General features: G+C 37.5%; 1 protein-coding gene across 2 annotated transcripts; it reads right to left on the bottom strand.

The window, feature by feature from the left end:
* Nucleotides 1–596: 596 nt before the first annotated feature.
* Nucleotides 597–23,570, bottom strand: ARHGAP11A (Rho GTPase activating protein 11A). Of its 2 annotated transcripts, XM_055537284.1 has the most exons (12): nt 22,719–23,289; nt 17,888–17,958; nt 16,124–16,220; nt 15,364–15,617; nt 14,550–14,713; nt 14,237–14,383; nt 10,413–10,487; nt 9,114–9,275; nt 6,862–6,991; nt 6,295–6,403; nt 4,363–4,501; nt 597–3,828 (listed from the first exon to the last, which is right to left on the bottom strand). In XM_055537284.1, exons 1-12 carry the CDS (start codon nt 22,854–22,856, stop codon nt 2,246–2,248), a joined length of 3,069 nt encoding a protein of 1,022 aa, XP_055393259.1. In that variant the 5' UTR covers nt 22,857–23,289; the 3' UTR covers nt 597–2,245. The 2 variants fall into 2 exon arrangements, with proteins under 2 accessions (XP_055393259.1, XP_055393260.1); XM_055537285.1 differs by lacking the exon at nt 597–3,828 and having other exon boundaries at nt 4,334–4,501; nt 22,719–23,570.
* Nucleotides 23,571–24,560: the final 990 nt, after the last annotated feature.

Below are 24,560 nucleotides of genomic sequence, written 5' to 3' on the forward strand. Positions count from 1 at the left end.
CACACATGATGAGGGCTTTTTCCAATTCTAAATTTTACTTTACTGTTTCACTATTATCTTCATTTTGTGCCTGGAAAAACAGAAATGCCATTATAATTGACTGCCTTTGTGTTGAATGGAAATCTGACCAAACTACACTGTTTATGCTTCATGTGAAATTTTATATTCTAAAAACAAAACATTGTACATCCTGGGCTTGATGATTTTCAAAATCTTGTATCAAAAATTTTTAGTGATTTTAGAATGTTGCTATCTATTAAGTTCTATGCATAACTGTATTGTTTGTTGCCCATAATAACCAAATTAATATTAGATTTTTATTTACTTGTAAGAATAAAATGAAAATAGTTTTTGGAGTTACTGCACATGCCCAGACTTTTAAGTATGTTTGTATATCATGATTAAATATCCCCATGAGATTAAAAACATTATCTCTATATTGTATAAGAAAAAATGAAAACATGAATACGAAATCAAGTCTAAAACTCAACTTTCCCAACTCTCCAGTTCCCACATCTCCAAGCTTTGCACCTTCCTGATCCTTTACTCTGCACTGCAGCTTTCAGCTAACAAAAAATGGAGTGACATGTGGGTAGTTTTTTTCCTTAATAAACATCTTTTATTATTAATAATTAGCCTTTTAGAAAATCCACTGATTCAGGTGATTTGTACAGTTAATTTCTTGTCTTCTTACTGAATTAGGCTTCCAATTCAACATTTCAACTACTCCCATGGAAATCAAAGGACATTAATACATTTTTTAAAATAAAGTTAAAAAAAACTGCTTGCAACAACAAACATCTCAGAATTTACGAATATTTTCTATATCCACTTACTATTAGAAATACCATCAACAGAAATGCATACCTGTATTAAAAACCTGTTTTGATGTCAGATAAACATGATGTTTCTATCTATAGATTTTAGTCTTTATATAATAAGTAATACTTCCTAATTCTGAGAAAGGGTCAGTTCCTAGGTAGTGATTATAGAAACAGGAAATAGCTTTTAAATAAGATGTACCACTATCAAGGAGGACTTGGTAAAGCAAACCTCTGATGACTTTCAATTCCTCCCACGTATTCACACTGCCTGGTTGTTGCGTGGTGTGCAGTGTGGTTCTGTCCTGCCCTCGCCTTTGAATGAGGCATGCTAACACCTGGCCTGCAAAACTATCTTTAGTGATGGATTCTGCACACATATTCCTTCTTCTAGAACTTAAATACACTCTACTGTTGATAGTATTCTGTCCTTAAAACTTTGTTATTTCTAATAATTAGACAGATTAGCTTGACAATCTGGATCAAATTCTAAAAGGTACTTTGAATTTCATTGGAGTCTCAGGCAAGTCATTTTCCAGAAAGTTTTCTTTAATGTCTATGCTAAATAAATAACATTTACACACATGACAAAACCATCACAGGTTCTTGTAAGAATCCAAGGTAAATATACAGAGGCGCATCAATTACTTCAAAGTCTAAAACCAAGCATCTGCATACAAGCAATCACTTTGATTAAAATCTCCCAAGCTTAATTACTCCTTAAAGAATTTTAAATTCTTTATTGGACAAAACAGATACAAATGTATTTGTGCAAATTAACTTTAAAAATATAGTATGGCTTAAAAGTCATCTGTTATTTCTGCAGCCTCATACTATAGAAGCACACTTGAGTCATCGTCATTCTGCATCGGCCATTATTCTTAGTTCAAGGGAACACACTGTCACATCTATAGGCAATATAAACCTAATTACATCCAAAAGGAACAAAGGATTAAAATGCTATTGAAGCAAATTAATTTCTAGGGATTTTTAAAGACACTGAACATTAATGGAATTTGAGAAATAAGATCTGCAGGGCTTATCTCTCCCTCTATGTGTTGAGATTTCTTGGAGAAACCTCATCTGACCTAGGAGTAACAAGAAATCAGCACGACTCATTCCATTCTATCACACGTTAAAAAATAAAATTCATCCAATTCTCAAAAATTAACTTCTTATAAACCCAGTCAACAATTTCTTTAAAAAAGTAAAGTGTAACCTCTGCTTTAAGAGATCACAATAAAATTAAAGACAGCTTAAATATTGCCATAATTAAGAAAAACAAGAATTCAAGTTGCTTGTGCAATGAAATTAAATTCATCACATAACAATCATCCTGAGCTACAAACACATCAATTACCTTGCAAGTCATATCACCAATTGATAATTTTATATACATTAATGACAAGTACAACATTTACCAATTATAAGTCTACAGGTTTACTTGTTGGTAGTAGTTGAAGTTTTCCAATAGGATTTTTGGGAGAACCTTTATACCAGATCCGCTCTTTTTCTGATGGTTTTCTAAGGACCCTGCTGCTTACTCCAGGGGGAAAGACCTTATCATTACTTACAATAGATTTTACTATATCATGGTTTGTTACATCATCCAAGGGAACCTTAATTTGGCTATTAGATATCACTTCTTGTTTACAAACTCTGGTGGACCCAAGAGAAGCATTCACAGAGTTTGGGTGCCTCTTCATTTGTAAGAAAGATGTAGAAGTTACCTCCATGCTTGATTTTGAAATCATATCAATATTTGACTGCTTGCAAGATGAAGACTTCTGTTCTTTAGGACCTGATCTGGTACATGGATGGGAGGAATCTTTTGTCATACTTTCTACACAAGAGGGAAGAGCACTCTCACAGCTCACTGATTTAACCAGAGGAGAAGCAGTATCACCAAGACTTGCTAATTTACGCCTTGGAGGTTGTCCACCATGCTCCAACAAAGAACTGATTCTTCTCACTGACTGACGGACAGGCGTACGCTGAAACTTCAGAGGTGACTTAATTTTTGTCCTATTTGGTTCATTTAAAGAGAGCTTGTTAAACCACTGTATGTGGTCTGAAACCCTTCCATGCTTTGTCATTTGTAAGCATTCAGAAACCGTTTCATCACGTGTCTCCACCAGTGACTGCTGTTTAATGATTCCCCCAGGACTAGGTTTTGACAAGTTTGTGCTACTGCCCGTGCTCTGTCCCAAGGAAGAGGTGCTAGCCACAACCTCCCTAGAAGCTGTATGTTTCAGTAAGTTCTCTTCAAGCAAATTTTCATTCTCCTTTAATTTAGTATTGAGGGTATCCCTTGGGGACTCTTGTTTCCTTACATGTTCATCACTGGGCAACTCCTGCTTGCTTAAATAATCTGTTGGTATATTGAAATGAATGTTGTTTTCTAGTTGTATCTGCATCTGAGTTGAGTAACATTTTATAGTGGCTTCTCTATCCGATTTTTGAGGCTGATGTAGTGAGAAGTCTCTTTCTGAAAAGCTATCTTCATCGTTACTGGTATGGTGTCCATTTGATTCTATCACAGTCAAATTAGTTTTCAAGAGATTTTTCTCTGGGCTACCTTTGGTAGAAGATGTTTCATTGAATTTTACTTTCTCCACATTAGTTAATGATGACTGCTTGTGATTTATCAATGCATGAAGATTACTTCCAGATTCAGAAAATGCTTTCTGAATTTTCACCACAGTCTCTGTGGTCAGGTTATTTTCATCACCACTAAGAGAGCTGCCAGTTATGTTGTTACTGTGCTGACTGTGTACATTAGGAGTGGGGAGCGCGTATGAGCTAACAGGGGACTTTTCAACCATCATATCAGGCTCCAAAGAACAGTTCTCCACCTCAAGAGTTCCATCTATTGGAGAAGCTTCACTTCCATCTACTTCTTGAAAATCAGAATTACTAGGTCCTATCCAAGATATTCGGTAATTTGTTCCACTTAGTTGCTCTGGAGTTAATAAGTTTACCTCCGACTTACTGCTCTTTTTCGAACCTAAAATAAAGCAGTTCAGTGTTTTTAAACTTATATTTGACTTACTTTTGAAATGTTATTCAAATACATGATAAATGAAACACTAAGCATTTAATTCCAATAAATTAGATTTGTATTAAAAATAATTTTTTATGATATATATGTATGGCTGAGTCCCTCTGCAGCTTACCTGAAACTACCACAACATTGATAACTGGCTATACTCCAATACAAAATAAAAAGTTTAAAGTGTGGATAAAAAATAACAAGTCAATACAAAAAAAGTAATTTTTTAATGTATGAATATTAAACATTTTTGTATTTACATTGTAAAGATCCAATTGCTCATAGAAACATACACTCCAATTCAAATATTTTCACTATTCAAACATAAATTTTCAATTTCTAGAACAGTAAAGCACTTAACACATTTTATCACTAAAAAAGCAACTAAAGGTTATATGTCAATTATCTCAATAAAATGGAAAGAAAACTAAAAAAAGAAATTAAAGTAGGTTTTTGGGGTAAAACTCTACCAATATCATGTAAACATACCTTTCTGTGTTAATCTTTCATCAGTATCTGGGCTAAAAAGCAGACCTGTTTTTACAGAGTCAATCCTATTTTTTAAACTTTGTTGATTTGCAAGTCGTCGACCAACATTTTCAGATCTATTGACACCAGAACACTCATTCTGTACAGAAAAAATTGAAAAAGTTTTGGTTAAGAAATAAACCTAGTTAATTCAAAATATTAAGACAGACTATTGTTTTGTAGTTATCAAAATCCTCTATAGCTAATTTTAAAAGGTAGATATATATAATTTAGGAATAATTTTATAGCAAACAATATATTTGCATGCATGCTGATGGAAATTATAAGCATTTGACTGGCTATTAATGGATATATTATGATCTAAAATAAAACAGCCTCATACATTAACTTAAAAATTTTTTGTGTGTGGTGATTCTGTGCCCAGGACTGTTCACAAGAGTGAAAGAAAACAAAAACAGACCAAAATCTTACCCTCATGGAATTTACATTCTTGATGGGGAGATTCAGAGCAGAATAAGATAGACAATAAATTATAATGTACAATATACAATACATAAGATAAAAAGTGCTAGAAGGAAAAGTAAAACAGAGTAAGAAGGATATGGACTGGTGAAGGGTGGGGGTATAAATTTTTTGTGGCCGGGGGGAGGTACAATTTTAAATATATTGATCTGAAGATGATTTGTGAGCAAAGTAAACAGAGTGAGAGTCATGAACATATAAGGGGAATGAACATTCCAAGGAAAGGAAAATGCCACTGCAGCCTCTAACGCTGACGCAAGGTCTGGCACATTCAAGAAATCACAAAGAGGCAAAAGTGAATGAAGTCAGATGAGCAGGAGGGTGGTGGGAGGAGAGCTCCAAGAGGGAGGCCAGGAACAGACCATGTGGAGCACTGCAAGTCAGTGTAAGAACTTTATTTCTCTCCTGAGAGTGAAGCAGGGAGCCACTGGAGGGTTCTGAAAAGAGGGGTGACATGACTTAACTCCGCTTTTTAGGGGATAATTTTGGTCCTAGTACTGCAGTGAAATAGAAGCAGGTGGTAGGAACTTATTGTAGTAATCTAAGTTTTAAATGACATAACTCAAAAAGTTAGAAATAAAGTGCTGTGAAAAGTGGTCAGTCTGGATAGACTCTGGAAGCAGAGTTAGACAGGGTTCCCTAATGGCTTAGAATGTCTGCATGGTTTGGCCTAAGTGCTTGGAAGAGTAAGTTGCCATAACTGAGACGGTGAAGACTGCAGGTAGAAGCGTGGGCTGGGGAGAGAGGAAGGAGTGGAGAAATAACAGCAAAGGAGAAATGCAGCTCAGGAGCTCTATTAATATGTCAGTACCTCCCAACTGGGAGGTCAAACAGGTAAATGTTAAGCAGTCAAGTTGTTTTCAGGAGAGCAATGTGGGCTAGAGATACAAATTTGAAGTCCTAAGTAAATACACGATATTTAGTTAGAGCCGATGATCACCTTGAGTGAGTGGAGTGGGATAAGAAATCCAAGGGCAAAGCTTTTTGGGTACTCCAATATAAAGGAATTAGAAAATTAACTGGCAAAGAAGGAAGAAAATAAAAATGTCCTTGAAGCAAGGAAATGTCCTTGAAGCGAGGAAAGAAAATATGCCAAAGAAGAGCAAGTCATTAGCTGGGTTACATGTTGCTGATGGATTGAGTCCACCTGTTTGAGCAGTGCTGAATTCATGAGTAATCTTGTGAGATCTATTTTAGTGAGAGATTGGGATGAAAGTGTCACTGGAATTGATTTCAGGAGGATAGAAAAGGAGGAACTGGAGATAACAACGCAAGTGTAAATGCCTGGTATAAAGAAGAGTTGAGAACAGGGCAGTAGATGGAGGAGAGACAGGGTTGGGAGGGTCTTTTGCATCAAGTCTCCAACTTTACACTAATATAAATAGCAGGGAAATGGTGAAAGACACTTACTCCATCTTTGCTATTTTTCCCTAGATTAAATTTCAAACGAAGAGATCTTCGAACCTTTTCTTTACGGCTGATTTTAGGAGAGAGGCAGCCTGCTTTTCCTGATTCCACCCTAGAAAGAGTGAAATTAAAAACATCAGTTTACAGCATAAGAACTAGAGGAATTCCTACAAAATAAAGTTTGAAAGCCCAGAGCAAATCACATTGTTAGTACCTGAATAGAGTAATAATTTTTTAGGTTTAAGATACCATACATGAACACATTGTATATGCATAAAAAATGATCTTTCCTGTTGATCACAAGAGTTTAGTCACTTATAAACCAGAATCATTAGACTAGCTTTTTATATTCAGGAAATTTAAAAATTACCCACATCAACAAAAATAGGATTTTAAACAGGCAAAATGGACTCAAATTAGGAATCTTTCTCTGGAGGATAGGCCCTAGATTAATAAGACTATAGGCAAAGGGGATTTTAAAAAATTATTATTCAAATATGATTTTCAATAGAAAGACAAAATATTTTTTAAGTATATATATCAAATTTTTACCCAACCTGGATAACTTACCTGCAAACCTTTTTGCTTGCAAGCCTTTTACTTCGCCTTAGCACATTTGTACTGATCAAATGGTTTCCACTGATGGCGACAGGAGAGAATGAACTCTGAGATGACCCTTCCGGGCTTGTATCACAGTGAACTATAAAAACAACCACATGTGATGGACCATACATATTTATTTGCTTTTCAAAGTGTAAAATATTAACAGCAATTAGATTTAAAGTCTTAATTTCTACCCCTAAACAACAACAAAATCACATAATTTCTGGTTAGACTCTTCAAGGGTCAAATAACCCAAGTTAACCAAAAAAGAAAAAAAAAGTATCAATTTCTTTTTAGTTGCCAATTAAAGGTCAGATTAAACATTATTTTTATATTAGAGTTTTACTTTAAACTCAATACTTACTTACAAGGGAGAGATGGGCGCTGTTGCAGTTTAGAGAAATAAGCTTTTGAGACAGACTTTGAGTTTGTCCATCACTTACTAAATGGCTTTAGGCTCTAAATTTGGATTTTTATGGTGAATATAAGTATGGCTATAATGTATATAAGATGTCTAGCACAGAACCTGGTGAATAAGATTAATTATGCCCTTATCAAAAATGAACTACTGAAAACAATTTAGTGTCTGAGTATGCAGTATGCACCTGCTAGCCAACCTCCTGTCTATCTGACTCTAGAGTGTAATTTGTCCAATATTTTTGACAAAAACTGATGACCCATAACACACATCTAACCACATGGTTACTGCCATGTTCCACGCTAACAACTGGAGGTTACAATAGCTCATTTTGATAAAGTTATTTAACACTATATCATGAAACCAACTATAATGAAAAAAATTAGGGGTAAATTATTATGAGTTATGAGCAAAGGCTCCATATACATTTGACTTGTATTTTCCCACTGGTGTTGATGAAGAATTTACACAGGTCCCCAGAGTCTTCCATTACAGTGACTTTTTGGGTGCATTTGCTTTGAAAAAAAAAAAAAAACTTGGAGGCAATATGATATATCAAATGTGACTCAGGTAGCTTTATTTTAGGGTCAGGAGCTTGCAGAGAAGGAGATTTGTTTCCTGAGTAAGATATTGTATTGCTAATAAACAAAGGCAAGAATGCCGATGGACATCTGCCATTTGGAAATAGTCCTCCAAAGTGGAAAACTCTCAACATTAAAAATATACTAAGTTAAAGTTTGTATCTCCAACCTGTAAACACTGGAAGAACTACAGACATAGCTTCAGAGTTCTTATTATTACACTTTAATGAACCATAGAGAACAAGTTGCTATTCTGTTCATCTTTTAAAGTAAAACAGACAAGTAAAATGTAAAGCTTTTGGATAACAGAAACAAAACAGAGGCTTTTGGGAAGACCTCATAATCCAGCTAATAAATTCAAAATAGAACTCTTAACATTGTCTGAAAACAAATAAAATCTAAAAGAATCTGAGACCACTCACATTTTGACTAAATGTGAGACAAATATGAGATAGAAGACTCTGGGCTTAGAGCTTCATTTCATTTTGGGTTGATAGGAGTTTAATACATACATAGTTGATACATAGTTTAATACGAGCCAACTTGTATTCTACACATACATGTTAAAGGAGCCAAGCCAATCCAAGATCATGCTAACAAAAACCTGGTATTCAAATTAGTGTGTGATTTTATTTTTCTCTGGAGGCTCTGGTTGGCCACATTAGGAACTTGCAGTTCATTCAGAATAAAATGACTGGGCTGGTAAAGGGATGTGGAAACCATGCCATAAGGAATGGTGTTAAAGCTTTTAAGGCATTTTATAAAAGCTCCTTGAGTATAAAACTAAAAATACTACCCAGCCCCCAACTAACCCACAATGATTACATTAATGGTAACACCCCGACTCTGAATTCAGAGACACTCAAACGCTGGTGACCTCAGTTCAACAGGAGGCAATAATCAAGTCACAGCCATAGATTCAGAAGCAACTAAAGTAGAATTCAGGATATTCAATCAGGTAAAACCTGAGCACCAGTACTATTCCTATTCACAGTGACCCATCGCTTTCAACAGGCAAGGCGTAAAAAACACACACACACATTAATTACACTGAACCACACTGTCTATTTTAAAAGTGAGGGGACTTTACAAAATCCAGAGATTTGATAAAACAGAGAATAAAATCTGCCTCCTAAAGGATTATTATGAAATAGCACTTTGTCTAGAATAAGCACTCCTGTTAATGTTTATAATCCAGTTATACAAATTCTATTTGTTACCTGATATTGGTGTAGAACTGCTACTGAAGAGATTACTTGGCAACAACTCAAAGTTAAAATTGTGCTTGATGGACTTTCTTTTCTTACTTGAGAAACCATGAGAATCTACCGGCAGTTTACGCTTAGCATTTGGTGTAAGAATTGGTGAAACGGATAGCTGGGCTGAAAAAGAAATTTTGTTTTTTCTCCCAGAGTTGATAAAATACAAACACTTCATATAATTTCTTCCTATAAAGCTATTATTTAAAACTAACCAAAAATGGGGGGATGTTTACATTAGTATTATAAAAAACACATTAATAACTAAATTAACACTAATGCAATTACTTAAAAAGTCAAGTTGTAAAGAGGCAAGATTCTTAGTAACAGCTGAAACAAAAACTAATCTAAATATTTTTGCTTTTCATATTAATATTTATATTAATTAATTAAATAATTAATTAATTAAATAATTAATATTTCATATTAATATAACTATTAACCAATTAATGTCTTCAATCTGGAAAATGAAAAACAATCAAATTTTCTATTACCAGGTTAAATAATTTTAGCCACAAGCAAATTAAAATAAAAAACTGGAACAAACGCTAATAATTTTCTGGTTCTGAATAAAAATGAGATTGAGTTTTTCAGTCTCACATGTTCAGTAGCATCCCACTTGCAAATGGAAGAACATGACTTAGAAGATCACAGACATAACAACAGACTAAAATATTGTATATGTATGGCTGAGTTCCTTAGCTGTTCACCTGAAACTATCCCAACATTGTTAACTGGTTATACCCCAGTACAAAATTAAAAGTTCAAAAGAAAAACAAGAAAATTAAAACAAACAAACACAGACTAAAATAAATTCTTACCTATAATATTAAGTTCAACATATCCAATGTAATTATATATGTAATCACATTTAAATCCAATGTCATAATACAGTACTATAGTACAACATCTCCACTAAAAATTACACTTGGAATTGATTAAACAAAATAAATCAGGTAATTTATTACCACAATTAATTTCTGTATAATATACATGAAACTGTGAAACTTAGTTGTTCAGTCATGTTTGACTCTTTGTGACCCCATGGACTGTGGCCCACCAGGCTCCTTTGTTCATGGGATTCTCCAGGCGAGAATACTGGAGTCGGGTGCCATTCCCTTCTCCAGGGGGTCTACCAGACCCAGGGATAGAACCTGGGTCTCCCGCAATGCAGGCAGATTCTTTACGCTCTGAGCCAACAGGGAAGCCCATAATGCACATATATAAATGTCCAATTAAATAAAAATATATAATACCTACCAATTCTTTCCTGTTGAGGTGTAATAGAAGGTGTCCTGTTAGATTTAAATTTATTTAATGCTCCACTAACAAAATCTGAAATGCAAGGCATATATAATATAATCAATTATAACAACATTTACCTATCTTTCATCAATAACTCATAAATAGGAAAACATTAAATACAGAATAAACTGTAAAACAACTAACTACAATGTATAAAATGAATACAATGTATAAAAGAGTACAGAAGAGGGTATCATTACCTTTTGAGGAAAGGAAGAAATGGCACCAGAGAGAAAGCTTGGAAAGGGAAATAAAACCTTGTAGGTGTTGATTAGGTACAAGGTAGAATTCAGGCGAGGTGACTAGCATATGCAAAGGCATGTAAGAAAAAACAGAATGTATGTATATTAGAAGCCAGGAGTTTGACACAGCTAGAGCAACTAGTGAACAGTGGATATGGTTAAGAGAGAAGTCTTGTGCGTTAGGAAAACAAGGCTGTATATAATTTTGAAGAATCTGAACTTCTCCAAAGGGAAAAAGGAACAAAACCATCATTTCTGCGCTTTGACAGCAGTATGATAGATTAGTTGGGGGTAGAGTGTATGTCAGAGAAGGCGATGGCACCCCACTCCAGTACTCTTGCCTGGAGAATCCCATGGATGGAGGAGCCTGGTAGGCTGTGGTCCATGGGGTCGCTAAGAGTCAGACATGACTGAGCGACTTCACTTTCACTTTTCACTTTCATGCATTGGAGAAGGAAATGGCAACCCACTCCAGTACTCTTGCCTGGAGAATCCCAGGGACAGAGGAGCCTGGTGGGCTGCAGTCTGTGGGGTCGCACAGTCAGACACGACTGACGTTACTTCACAGCAGCAGCAGCAAGGGTGTGTGTGTGTGTGTGTGTGTGTGTAAGCCTCCTTGGAGATAGGCAAACTAGCTAAAGGTTCTTCTAAGTATGTTATTCAGTCATTCAACAAATATATATTTCGTACCTATTATGTGTCAGACACAATGAAGATACAACAGTAGCCAAAATATGAAACAGTGACCTTTATGAAACTTTCTATTGGAGGAAGCAAACATTAAATATAACAAGCAAATAAATACCTATCGAAAAATGGGTAAACAGCATGAAGTACAAATATTAACAACAGATTTAAATCGTGGAGTTAGAGAAGGTATCGCTGAGGAGGTGGTATTTAAGGTAAGACCTGAAGGAAGAATGGGAATTAGCCAGGCAAGAGATGAGGCTCTGAACTGAGGTAGGTCCTGTGGAAACAGAGGCAGTAATAAAGGTATTTACAAGATCAGAGTGATAAGACTTGGTAGACAGTAGGATATGGGAATGAGAAAAGAGCAGATAAGAACACGTAGAATTCTAATTTTGATGACTAAGGACAAGCCAGGACAGATTGGAATGACATGACATACTCAAAATATTTAAAGATAAAAACTGTTAGCTATATTATTCAGATTAGAAGGAGAAACAGAAGCTGAGGGAGTTCATCAGTGCTAGACCTGCCTTACAAAAATGTTGAAAGGAACTCTTCTACCAGAAACAAAAGGCAAAAGTAAACAAAGCTTTGAGTAAGAGGATAAACAGTATCAGAAAATTGCAACTCCATATCAGAATAAGTTGTCAAACAATTCTATATTAAAGGTTAAAGGGAAAAAAAGCAGTAAAACTGTAGCTACTTCAATTTGGTGGTGAACACACAACATAAAGACATAATGTGAGACAACAAAAACACAAAAGAGGAGGAGGAAAAGGATGAAACTCATATAAGCAAGTGAAGGTAATAAGACACTGTTGGCAGAAAAAGGACTATTTCATCTACAAGACAATTTATACCAACTTCACAGTAACCACAAAATATAAATCTAGAGCAGAGTCACAAAACATGAAAGAGAAAACAGAAAAACACCACAGAACAAAATGGAAGACAGAAACACAAAGAAAAAGAGACAATGGACAAAGAGAACAACCAGAAAACAATTTTAATTTAGGCAGTACTAAGTTTTCATCTGTTAATAATCATCCTAAATGTGAAAGTGAAAGTGTTAGTCACTCAGTCAAGTCTGACTTTGCTATCCCGTGGACTGTAGCCCGCCAGGCCCCTCTGTCCACGGAATTCTCCAGGACAGAATACTGGAGTGGGTTGCCATTCGCTTCTCCAGGGGATCTTCCTGACCCAGGGATCAAACCCAGGTCTCCTGCACTGCAGGCAAATTCTTTATCATCTGAGTCACCAGGGAAGTCCAAGACTACTGGAGTGGGTAGCTATTCCCTTCTCCAGGGGATTTTCCCAACCCAGGGATCGAACCCAGGTCTTCTGCCTTGCAGGCAGATTCTTTACTGTCTGAGCCACAATGTACATGGACTGAATTCACTGATCGAAAGATACAGAGTGGCTGGATGGATTAAAAAACAAAACCCAACTATACACTGCCTCCAGGAGACTTACCTCAGCTCTAAAGATAGATAAGCTCAAAGTGAAGGGATGAAAGGTGATACTCCAAGCAAATGGCAGCCAAAAGAAAGTGGATAAATGTAGGTATATGTACATGCTCAGTTGCTATGCCGTGTCCAACTCTTTGCGACCCCATGGACTGTAACCCACTGGGCTCTTCTGTTCATGGGATTTCCCAGACTAGAATACTGGAGTGGGTTGCCATTTCCTTCTCTGGGGAATCTTCCCGATCCAGGGTTCAAACCCATGTCTCCTACATTAGCAGGCAGATTCTTTACCACTGAGCCAGCAGGGAAGCCACAAAGAGTCCAGAAATAAACCCATACATATATGGAAAATTAACTTATGACAAAGGAATATAAAAGGCAGAGAGAATAGTCCTTTCAATAAATGGTGTTGGGAAAACTGGACAGTCACATGCAAAAGAGGGAAATTAAACCAGTGTATTACATTACAGACAAAAATCATCAAAATGGATTAAAGGCCTGAATGTAAGACCTGAAACCATAAAACCCCTAGAAGAAAACATAGGCAGTAGCCTATGTGACATCAGTTTTATGAAAGGACAACCTACTAAATGGGAGAAGATATCTGCAAATCACATATCTGATAAGTGGTTAATATCCAAAATATATAAAGAACTGATATAATTCAACAACAACAACCAAATAAAACAAACAACCCAGTCAAAAAATAGGCAGAGGAACTGAATAGACATTTTTTTTAAAGACACACACATGGCCAACAGGCACATGAAAAGATGTCCAAAATTATTGACTACTAGGGAAATGCAAATCAAAACCATGAGACACTACCTTACAACTGTTAAAACGGTTATTATCAAAAAGGCAAGAAATAACAAGTGTTGGAGAGGATGTGGAGAAAAGGGAACCCCCATATACTGTTGGTGGGAATGTAAATTGGTGCAGTCACTATGGAAAACATTATGGAGACTCCTCAAAAAATTAACAATAGAAGTATTCATTATATATGTACATACTACATCTTTACTATTCATCCATTGATGGATACTTAGGTTATTTCCTTATCTTGGCTATTGAAAATAATTGTGCGATGAACATAAGGGTGCATGTCTTCTCAAATTAGTGTTTTCATTTTCTTTGGATAAATACCTTGATATGGGATGGATCATAAGTATTTTGTTACAGAACAAAGAAGGTACAAGGAAAATCTACAAGGAAGGCACAAGGAAAATCTACAAGGAAGGCAAGAAGAAACAGAAGGTGGGAATACCATATAAGGCCAAAAGATTCAAAAAAGCAATGGGACAGTTAATAACTTTGAAACACATTTCAGGCAAAAGCAAACTGTCATACCTCCACATATGGGGCTGCCATGACCACTTACCTCCTACACTTTGTCTTCGTTTTCTCTTATAGTCACCAGGAGTTTCATAATCGCCTTCTTCAAAGCCTTCTAGTGATGGAGTAGCACAGAGACCATCAATACCCAACATAGCTGGTATCTTTTCTAGGATAAAATCTGGAACATGCCCTAAATGAAAATGTTCACAATCAAGATTTTTCCTCTACCCTTCCTCCAAATATTTAAATAGTACATAACTACTTCCCAACAATTGTCTTGGTAGCTCACTTAGAAAAAGCTGGGATCTCCCTCATTTAAACAAATTGCATTACTTAAGAATGCAACTACATCTTACCGATATCTGATGCATAATCAATAAAAGTTCGTACTACTGCAGCCTGTAGTCGTAGCTTTTTTTCTGTGTTAGCAGACATCTTTTCATGTCCTTCACTTGTTTGAAGAAGATTTGGTGCAAATATTACAGCAAGATTGCTGCTATCCATCTTATTCTCACTGGACCTTAAATGAAAAAAAGTTTTATAAGATGGAGTCAAAGATAAAAATACAGAGTTAAAATAACACTGAGCACATTCTGAAGACCTCTCACTTTACCAGTTAAACACAAACCAAGATACAGTTACCCCTCACCTACCCATCTACATGACTGACTTGAAATAAGACAGAATCAGAAATACACAGCCTCTGTGTGCTTATATATATGTCACGAAAACACTGCTACCCCTAGAGTCCACACTTTTTCCCCCCACACAAATTGAACACATTTCTTTGATTTTCACACACAGAAAATTCAAAGTACTGAAGGCAGTAAGTATGTCTAGAACAAACAGGCTCAATGACAGCCAGCAGAAGGGACAAATTGAAAAGCAAACCACAAATATTTTAAAAACACAGTAATCATTAGAAGCCATTTAATGGCCTCAGAATCCTATAACACTAATAAGCCATTAAGGCATTCACAATGCCAACCCCAAGACAGCAAGGAAATATTACATATTTTTCATTATACAGGATATACTTCTTATAGTAAGGAAAAATATAATATTTTTAAGAAAAATTTCTATTCCAAATGAAATTTATTATCATAAGGGTATATCTAGCTAGTTGAGAAATTAAATTGTTATCTCCCCAAAACTTTTTTTACTACTTACCTAAGAGAAACTTTCCTGAGAAAGTTAAAGAAGTATCTTAATATATCAATTGTGTGGTCAGCCATTAGACAGGAGAGCAACAATGTAGCTTTATTCTTCTCCTCTGTTTTTAATTGTTGAGCTTTGAAAAGTGCTTCATGCAAATCAGCTGGGAGAATGGGCTCTGGCAATTCCCTAAAAAACTGCTTAAGAAGTCCCGCGGTATCACAAGGAGGTGCAGAAGACAGGCATCTTTCACCATGATCGAGTTTATTCTAAAATGAATATAATCATTTTGAGTACTCTGGGGTTTTAGGGTTTAACACAAATAAAGTATCCTTCCTTATACTCTAAAGAGCTTTCTTGAATGAATTTCTCTTAACTCTTTAGTATATATCAGTACTTTTTAGAAGGCTAAAAATAAAAATTTAAACAAACTTTCATTTCCTATCGTACACAGGGACAAGGACCATGAGTTTGAAAGTACTCTGTAAATTTTTAAAGCATTATATAAATAGCTTGATTGTGAAAATCATTTCACAACATATATGTATATCAAAACATCAGGTTGTATGCCTTAAATATATTTGTGAATTATACCTCAATTTTTTAAAAAAGCATTATATAAATGATACACACTTTGGAAAAAGGTTCTTCTGTCATGAAAAAAAGCTATTTGCAAACTCAATTTCTGTCAATAATTCATGTAATAATTCTAAATATTTCAATCTTAAAAACCAAATCAAAGAGTGGTACAAATATAGTTCAAGCATATGCTTACCTTTAGTGCTTTTAGACGAATAACAGATCCTGATTTCCTAAAAAGCCCTTCTGTATGAACATGCTCTTCTAAAGACGTGCAAGCATCAACAAGAAAACTGAAAGACAGAACTCTTTTCAGGTGGCAGGATGCACAAATCCTCTGCAATCAAATCCCCATTACTCCATCAAAGTCACTAATGGGCTCTGCCTTGCCAAATCCAGAGTCAAGTCATTGTCTTTATCTTGCTTGATACTTGACCACTCCTGATGATCTTTTAAATACTCTTTTTAACTACACTTATTTCCTGCTGTCTGCCTGGCTGCTCTTTCTCAAACTTCTTTTCTGGCTCTTCTTTTTCTGCCAGACTTCTCCATCCTAAGACCACCCAGGGCTCCAAGGCCTCCTTCTTTTCTTTACCTACTCTCTTTCCACAGGTGATCTTGCACAACACACATAGCTTAAAAAACCTGGCATCTGCACATTTGTCCCAACATAAGTGAAGGTTTTTTCCCTCTCAGAAAGTCGGATAAATTGATCCCAGTCTTTACAACCCTTCTCATATTTTTAGAGGTGTGTGCTCAATTTCTTTAATACTGAATAATTTTTAACAATCAATATTGGCTTTATATGCTTAGTTAACAGCTGGTAACACAAATCGGAATGGATGTCAGCTGCAAGGAAATGAAGGCATTCTACTGATGTACAGTTACTGACAGAAAAGTTTTCTTTTTAAAGCAGGCAAACAAATTACAACAAAGATTTAGTCATTACTACTAGGGACATGGGGCTTCGCAGGTGGCACTAGTGGTAAGGATCCCGCCTGCCAATGCAGGAAACATAAGAGAGGTGGGTTTGATCCATGGGTTGGGAAAATGCCCTAGAGGAGGGCATGGCCACCCACTCCAGTATTCCTGCTGGTATAATCCCATGGGCAGAGGAGCCTGGTGGGCTACAGTCCATGGGATCACAAAGAGTTAGACACGTCTGAAGCGACTTAGCATGCACACACACACTAGGGTTATGACTGCAATTCTAAATGTTGAATATCATCATAAAAAGCCCTTTCATAGGCCATCTAAAAGGCAAAATACTAAGTGGTTACCTCATGAAGACTGAATCTACAGTGTGAGTGAGGGAAAACTGTCTTAAGGCAAAAAAGAGTTCAAAAGCTTTTAGAGAATGCATCAACTAAAAACTTAGGTTATTGGACAATAGTAACCAGAATGAACCCTATTTTGGACAGAGGAGAAATGAATTAGTAAGAGCTAAGGTAGTTTGTTTATACTATGCACTTTTAAACTATTTTCTTAAGATGAAAACTTCCCTAGTAATTTCTGATGCAGTTAGTCCAAAAGGTTATTTACAAATAGTGATATAAAAAAGTTCATGGGTTACATAATTTATATTCACAAATACCCCAAAAGCTTACATATTCTTCTATTCAACATTTCTAAAACAAAAAATAATAAAAATTATAACTGAATTGGTAGTTTAGTATATCACTGAGTATAATCAGAACAGCAGTGAAAAGACTGAGAACCAAAAATTCTTGTTTCTAACACTTATTCATTACTGAACCTTAAAATTCAATCCTGAAAATGAATGCAAATTAAAGTGTTAAAACATGCAAAATTAAAAATAAACAACTTTTAATCTGAGTAAATGTTGAGAAATAAAATCATTTGCTAGTTCCAACTAATTGTGTGCATCAATTAACTATTTATTTTCATACATTCAAATAGTAGTTTGAAATATTTACTCTTCATTTCAAACTTTGCTCACCTTGGAATATGTCCATATTCTGGTACAACGGACTGGGGCAATGCATTTAATGGTACTCCAAATATTTTACCCTAGAATGACAAATTCAGTTACTCTAACACAAATATTAGGCTCAATATATAAGCTTTCTTAAATATTAGGTAAATTAAAAATTGCAAAAAATAAAACAAGATAGCAGAAATAAACTATTAGTCAAGACATAGAAAACAGTTACATCAAGTTCATTTGTTAAAAAGTAACTACTGTATACTAAGATGCTAGGTGCTGGGAGTGCAAAACAGTCACTTTGCCCTTAAGCAAGGAAGCACATTCCCTGTTTCCAATCCCATAATGGAAAATCTTTTAATCCATTTAGTGTTCAGTCAGGAAATTCTTATACAGAATTTGGCCCAAAATACTAACATTTCTGGAAAATACTACAAGCTCCTTCAGTAACTACATATAAATACTGACCTTAAACTTTCTATTGGTCACCTTATAAATATTTATTAACTTGAACAGAAGGTCAAATCGACTGATCTGACCCAGGGATTGAACCCACACATCTCTGGCATTTCCTGCATTGGCAGGCAGAGTCTTTACGCTGTGCCATCTGGGAACACTTTCCACATTACTGGAGAGTACTAAGCAAACTGCTCTGAACATTGAAGGAAAGGATTTTGTAAACAATTTAAATTTTATTTCACACTCTGAAAACCATTTTTAAGAAGTCACAATAGAATGTATTACGTTCAAATGTTAATACATTTGAAGATCCCAAGAGTATATCCATATGTTGAATGAGTGTGCACACCTCTGAATAAAGAATCTATCACTATTTTGGGGCATATATTCAAACTTCAAAAATGAGTCACTGTTTAAGAAGGCTGTAGCAATACCTTGGACTTGAATTTAGTTTTAATTCAAGCCTGTACATGTCTGCTTATATAAAATTAGATTAAGTGGGCATACCTAATCACATATATGTTAATTTATTTTAGATACATCTGCTCTCCCTGAATGTTCTTGAAGCACTTAACATTTTAAAAGCATATTATTAACATTTAATTATTATTTACAATAATAAATCATTCAGGGAATTTCCTGGCAGTCCAGTGGTTAGGACTCATTGCTTTGAGTCAGGGTTCCATCCCTGGTGGAGGGAACTAAGGTCCTGCAAGCTGCATGACATGGCAAAATCATTCACATTCTTAATGATCTGACAAAATCTTACTAGTCCTTTCTCAAGCATCTGTTCAATTTAGTAGATTAATATAGAAAAGAGCAACAGAGTTCCAGAAAAACATCTACTTCTGCTTCATTGACTATGCTAAAGTCTTTGACTGTGTGGATCGCAACAAAATGGAAAATTTTTAAAGAGCTGGGAGTACCAGACCACCTTACCTGTCTCCTGAGAAACCTGTATCGGGTCAAGAAGCAATAGTTAGAACCACACATGGAAAAACTAACTGGTTCAAAATTGGGAAACGAGTATGATAAGGCAGTATGTTGTCATCTGCTTATTTAACTTCTTTGCAGAGTACGTCATGCGAAATCCCGGGCTGGATGAATCACAAGCCGGAATCAAGACTGCTGGGAGAAATATCAACAACCTTAGCTATGCAGATGATACTACTCTAACGCTGAAGCTGAAGCTCCAATATTTTTAGACACCTGATATGAAGAGCCGACTCACTGGAAAAGACCCTGATGCTGGGAAAGACTGAGGGCAGGAAGAGAAGAGGGTGACAGAGAATGAGATGGTGGAACAGCATTATGGATTCAATGGACATGAGTTTGAGCAAATTCCAGGAGATAGTCAAGGACAGGGAGGACTGGAGTGCTGCAGTCCATGGAGTCAAAGAGTGTTGGACACGACTTAGCGATGGAACAACAACAAAAGGGAGAGAGCAGAAAAGAGGAACAGAGATCTGAACCCTGGGGAAGATCCACACTTGAGGAATAGAAGAAAAAGGGAGCCGAAGGAGATGGAAGAGGGGTGGGCAACTGAACAGTAACAACCACTCTGATGGCACAAAGTAAAGAGGAACCAAAGAGCCTCTTGATGGATGTGAAAAGAGGAGAGTGAAGAAGCTGACTTGAAACTCAACTTTTAAAAAATGAAGATCATGGCATCCGGTCCCATCACTTCATTGCAAACAGGAAGGGGAAAAGGGGAAGCAGTGACATTTTATTTTCTTGGGCTCCAAAATCACTCCAGATGGTGACTGCAACCATGAAATTAAGACGCTTGCTCCTTGGAAGGAAAGCTATGACAAACCCAGACAACGTATTAAAAAGCAGCAACATCACTTTGCCAGCAAAGGTCCGTCTAGTCAAGCTATGGTTTTTCTAGTATTCATGTACGGATGTGAGAGATGATCCATAAAGAAGGCTGAGTGCCGAAGAATTGATGCTTTCAAACTGTGCTACAGAGGACTCCTGAGAGTCCCTTGGACAGCAAGGAGATCAAACCAGTCAATCATAAAGGAAAGCAACCCTGAATATTCATTGGAAGGACTGATGCTGAAGCTGAAGCTCCATTACTTTGGCCACCTGATTTGGAAGAGCTGACTCACTGGAAAAAGTCCGGGTCGGGGACTAATTTCCCACATGCTACAAGGTGCAGCCAAAAAAAAATTTAAAGGAAAAATAAATTACGTTAGTATAGGCAACCCCTTATTTGGGTAAATCAGAATTTTCTTGATACTACACAATCAAACAAAATGCAAAAATAAATCATATGCCGAAGCTGAAGTTTACAAAAGTCATACATACCTAGAATTCAGAGTTGGTGTTTTTTTGTTCATTACACTCAATAATTGACTTCACAAATAAGTGCTATAATTTAATCTCATAAAATAAAACTAATAACATGCTTTTAAAATTTTATTAGAATACCACTTACAATACCATCTTTAAAAAGATGCCTAGCACTTTTCGTAAAGAGCTCAAAACTCTCATTAGATAATACACAACAAAGAGCTAAAGAAATCTAGTATTTAAATAATTACCTAACATGTTAGAGCTCATAACACAATGATCTTCTGTATTTCTCTACTTTATTAGGGTTTCTAGCATGATTACTAATTAGAATGTAGATCTCTGATTATCATAACAACTGGCTGAATAAATAAGTGGCATGTGACAGGCACTGTGTGCTAGTCTTATCTACAAATCTTATTTTTTAACTTCCCCAAACAACTCAAGGAGAGATATCATTCCAATTTTATAGAGTAGGAAACTGAGGCTTAGGACAAGCAGCCCAAGATCACACCCCAAATGGGAGGAGAGCAGGAATCAAACACAAATCAGTCTATCTGACTCTAAAAGCAAAGTGTCAGTTTTCTTTAGAAGTAAAAAAAAGAAATATGCACACAAATTCTTTCACACACTTACAAACCTACTATATTTGTGATCTTAAAATAAAGTACCATATAATTAGGTGTATATATATATTAGGTATCAGAAAGTGAAGAGGAACTAAAAAGCCTCTTGATGAAAGTGAAAGTGGAGAGTGAAAAAGTTGGCTTAAAGCTCAACATTCAGAAAACGAAGATCATGGCATCCAGTCCCATCACTTCATGGGAAATAGATGGGGAAACAGTGGAAACAGTGTCAGACTTTATTTTTCTGTGCTCCAAAATCACTACAGATGGTGACTGCAGCCATGAAATTAAAAGATGCTTACTCCTTGGAAGGAAAGTTATGACCAACCTAGATAGCATATTCAAAAGCAGAGACGTTACTTTGCCAACAAAGATTCGTCTAGTCAAGGCTATGGTTTTTCCTGTAGTCATGTATGGATGTGAGAGTTGGACTGTGAAGAAGGCTGAGAGCCGTAGAATTGATGCTTTTGAACTGTGGTGTTGGAGAAGACTCTTGAGAGTCCCTTGGATTGCAAGGAGATCCAACCAGTCCATTCTGAAGGAGATCAGCCCTGGGATTTCTTTGGAAGGAATGATGCTAAAGCTGAAACTCCAGTATTTTGGCCACCTCATGCGAAGAGTTGACTCGTTGGAAAAGACTCTGATGCTGGGAGGGGGCAGCTTGCTGGGGGCAAGAGGAGAAGGAGACGGCAGAGGATGAGATGGCTGGATGGCATCACTGACTCGATGGACGCGAGTCTCAGTGAACTCCAGGAGTTGGTGATGGAGAGAGAGGCCTGGCGTGCTGCGATTTATGGGGTTGCAAAGAGTCGGACAGGACGGTCTGATCTGATCTGATTTATATTTAGATACAAATCTAAAACAAAATCCTTATATGCAACTTATTTTTCACAATGAAATTCTTCAGGATTCTGTACAAACATTAAAATCTCATTCAAAATCCCCTTACCTCAACCACCTAAAAATCAACTGCTTCTGAGCCATTCCACTGTGGTTTCTCAATTAACTCATTTAAAGCCTATTCCTAATGCTATCACATCTCCTCATTTACTGATTCATTTAGAAAATGGACTAGTATCCCTTGTCCCTCTCCAAATGTTACTCAACAGTGGTGAGTGTTTGTCTCCCTTCCCACGTGCAACTTGTTCCAAATACAGTAAGTTGGCAATCTCTGGCGACATTTTTAATTGTCACAATTGGGACACGCTATTGGCCTCTCGTGTGTAGAAGCCAATGCTGCTAAAGATCCTATGATGTACACGACAGCTAACCCCTAGGCCCCTCAAAGAATTATCTAGTTCAAAATGTCAATGTTGCTGCGGTTGACACAGTTAAACATATTCTCTTGGATCCATACAGAATGAACATTTTAGCATGACCTGGTAATAAGCGATGGTACAGAATGCGCACCACCCCCCTCCCCGGTCCCTTTTAAAATCTAAACCTCTTTCCCCAGAACTTACCACTATTTCCGTGGTTGCTGTTTCCTGTCTCCTGCGATCGCACTGAGCACGGCCACCCTTGACCTTAATTCCATAGGCAGCCCGAAGCTGCTGTACAACCGCCAAACGCACCAGCCTCTGATCCCACGTCCCGGACATGTCGCTCACTCTCCGAGGTGCGATCTGAGTCCTGACCCTCTTTCGCCACCAAGTCTTCCAGTTTCCAAACACTCTCAGTTTTGCGTTCAGCTCCGCTGCCTTCCGGCCCCGTCTGACACTCTTCCGGCCCCGGACCCCAGCCACTTCCACGGCTTTTTCCTCGATCCTCTATACACTTTCACCGACCCTTCTCTTAGCTCTGTGCCACCCCTCACCTTTCCTTCACTTTCACTGGCCTTTCTTGTCACTTAATTCTTTCGCTACTTACACAGATTTCCCTTCTTTCTCTCAGATCCTTTCAGTTCCTCGCAGCACGCCTGTTACCAGCTTCTCACTACTTCCAGCCACTCGCTTCCAAACCTCCCTTTGTCCTCGGCTCTCTCCGAACAGTAAAGACTACCCTTCTTCTCGCCCTCCTGCCCCCAGCAGGCTCAGCTGAGCGTCTATCCCTGCGACCCCACGCCCCCCACCCTAGCCCAGCCACCGGACCAGCCGGCTGCTCAAGGGCCTCTCCCAGGCCCGGTCCCCGCCCGGGCTCGTGGCCGCCGTCACCCCGTTTCACAGGCTGCTCCTTCCCTCCCCCATCAGCCTGCCGGCTGCCCCGGCCAACACATCCCGGTGCGTTTACTGAAGTCAAGCGACCCTCTTCATTCCTCCGCCCCCACCGCCTCTGCAGACACCGCAGGCGCCACGGCCGGCCCACCCTCGGTTTCAGCCCAAGCTCAAATGGCAGCGCCAAACAGCGCTCCGCACTCTGATTGGTCCGCTCCTCTTTTCAAAATCAGGACCCTGGAAGGTGGCTAGGAGCTGCCTGTCCAGGGCGTTACCGGGTTACCGGCCGGGGGCGGGCGACGGGGTTGGGCACGAAAGGTGTGGAGGGCAAAACTAAGAAACACGGAAAGAAAGATGAGTTCCACTTGCTCCTTCTTAGCCATAATTTACAGGGAAATACTGTCTATTGTGTATTTTAAAACACCTGGCCTGAACCCGAGATAATGTATTTGGGGAAATGTAATAGACACCTCATTCTCTCTCTCTCTCTCTTTTTTTTAGGTCTCGACGGAGGCTGAAGGCCCATTTACGAAGAAACCGGTTCTACGGAACCGTAAGGGAGACCATTTGGTCGGGATTCATCAACGCTGATTTTAGTAACCCTAAGCCGGAATGTTTGGTGGAAACCTCGGCTTTGGGAACTGGTCCATACTTAGGGGACTGATGATAACACCCAGATCTTTGCATTTAAGTAGTTAAAATACAACAAAGAAGACCTGTCAAGAGAGAGTGGAGTGCGGGAGGAAAGTCTAGGGGAGGCGGCCGCTGCAAAAGCTTCATTCGGTGGGGTCTGGACTTAGACCACGAAGGAGACTGGTTCCCGGCCCTCACGGTGCAGAGAGCGTGGTTTATCTTGTTGACAGGCAAGACCGCACATACCCAGCCCTCGTCCCCGGGCTGCTTTTCCATTCTCAAACGTCAGCAGTCCCATCGGAGATTAAATATTTTTAGGGCTGGAGATGTGGACTCAAATACTACAGACAATACAGCATATGTTTATTACCACCCATGCCTCAGTCCCTGTAAACTTGGCAAGAGTAACAAAAACTAAAACAAAAAACAAAACTATCTGCCTTATCCAGTTGTGTGCTTATCGCCTAACAGTGCCAGAGGCCAAATGCGTCATTTGCCCGACTTGAAAGAGTTTAAATG

This window comes from Bubalus kerabau, chromosome 10 (genome assembly GCF_029407905.1).
Source record: "Bubalus kerabau isolate K-KA32 ecotype Philippines breed swamp buffalo chromosome 10, PCC_UOA_SB_1v2, whole genome shotgun sequence".
Classification (NCBI taxonomy): domain Eukaryota; kingdom Metazoa; phylum Chordata; class Mammalia; order Artiodactyla; family Bovidae; genus Bubalus; species Bubalus kerabau.

Excerpts from the sequence above, each read along its gene's own strand:
- ARHGAP11A (XM_055537284.1), bottom strand. The coding sequence starts at position 22,856 with ATGTCCGGGACGTGGGATCAGAGGCTGGTGCGTTTGGCGGTTGTACAG. Across the intron at positions 17,959-22,718 it reads CAGCAACCACGGAAATAGTG|GGTAAAATATTTGGAGTACC; the intron begins GTAAGTTCTGGG and ends TTGTCATTCTAG. Across the intron at positions 9,276-10,412 it reads ACCTCAACAGGAAAGAATTG|CCCAGCTATCCGTTTCACCA; the intron begins GTAGGTATTATA and ends TTTCTTTTTCAG.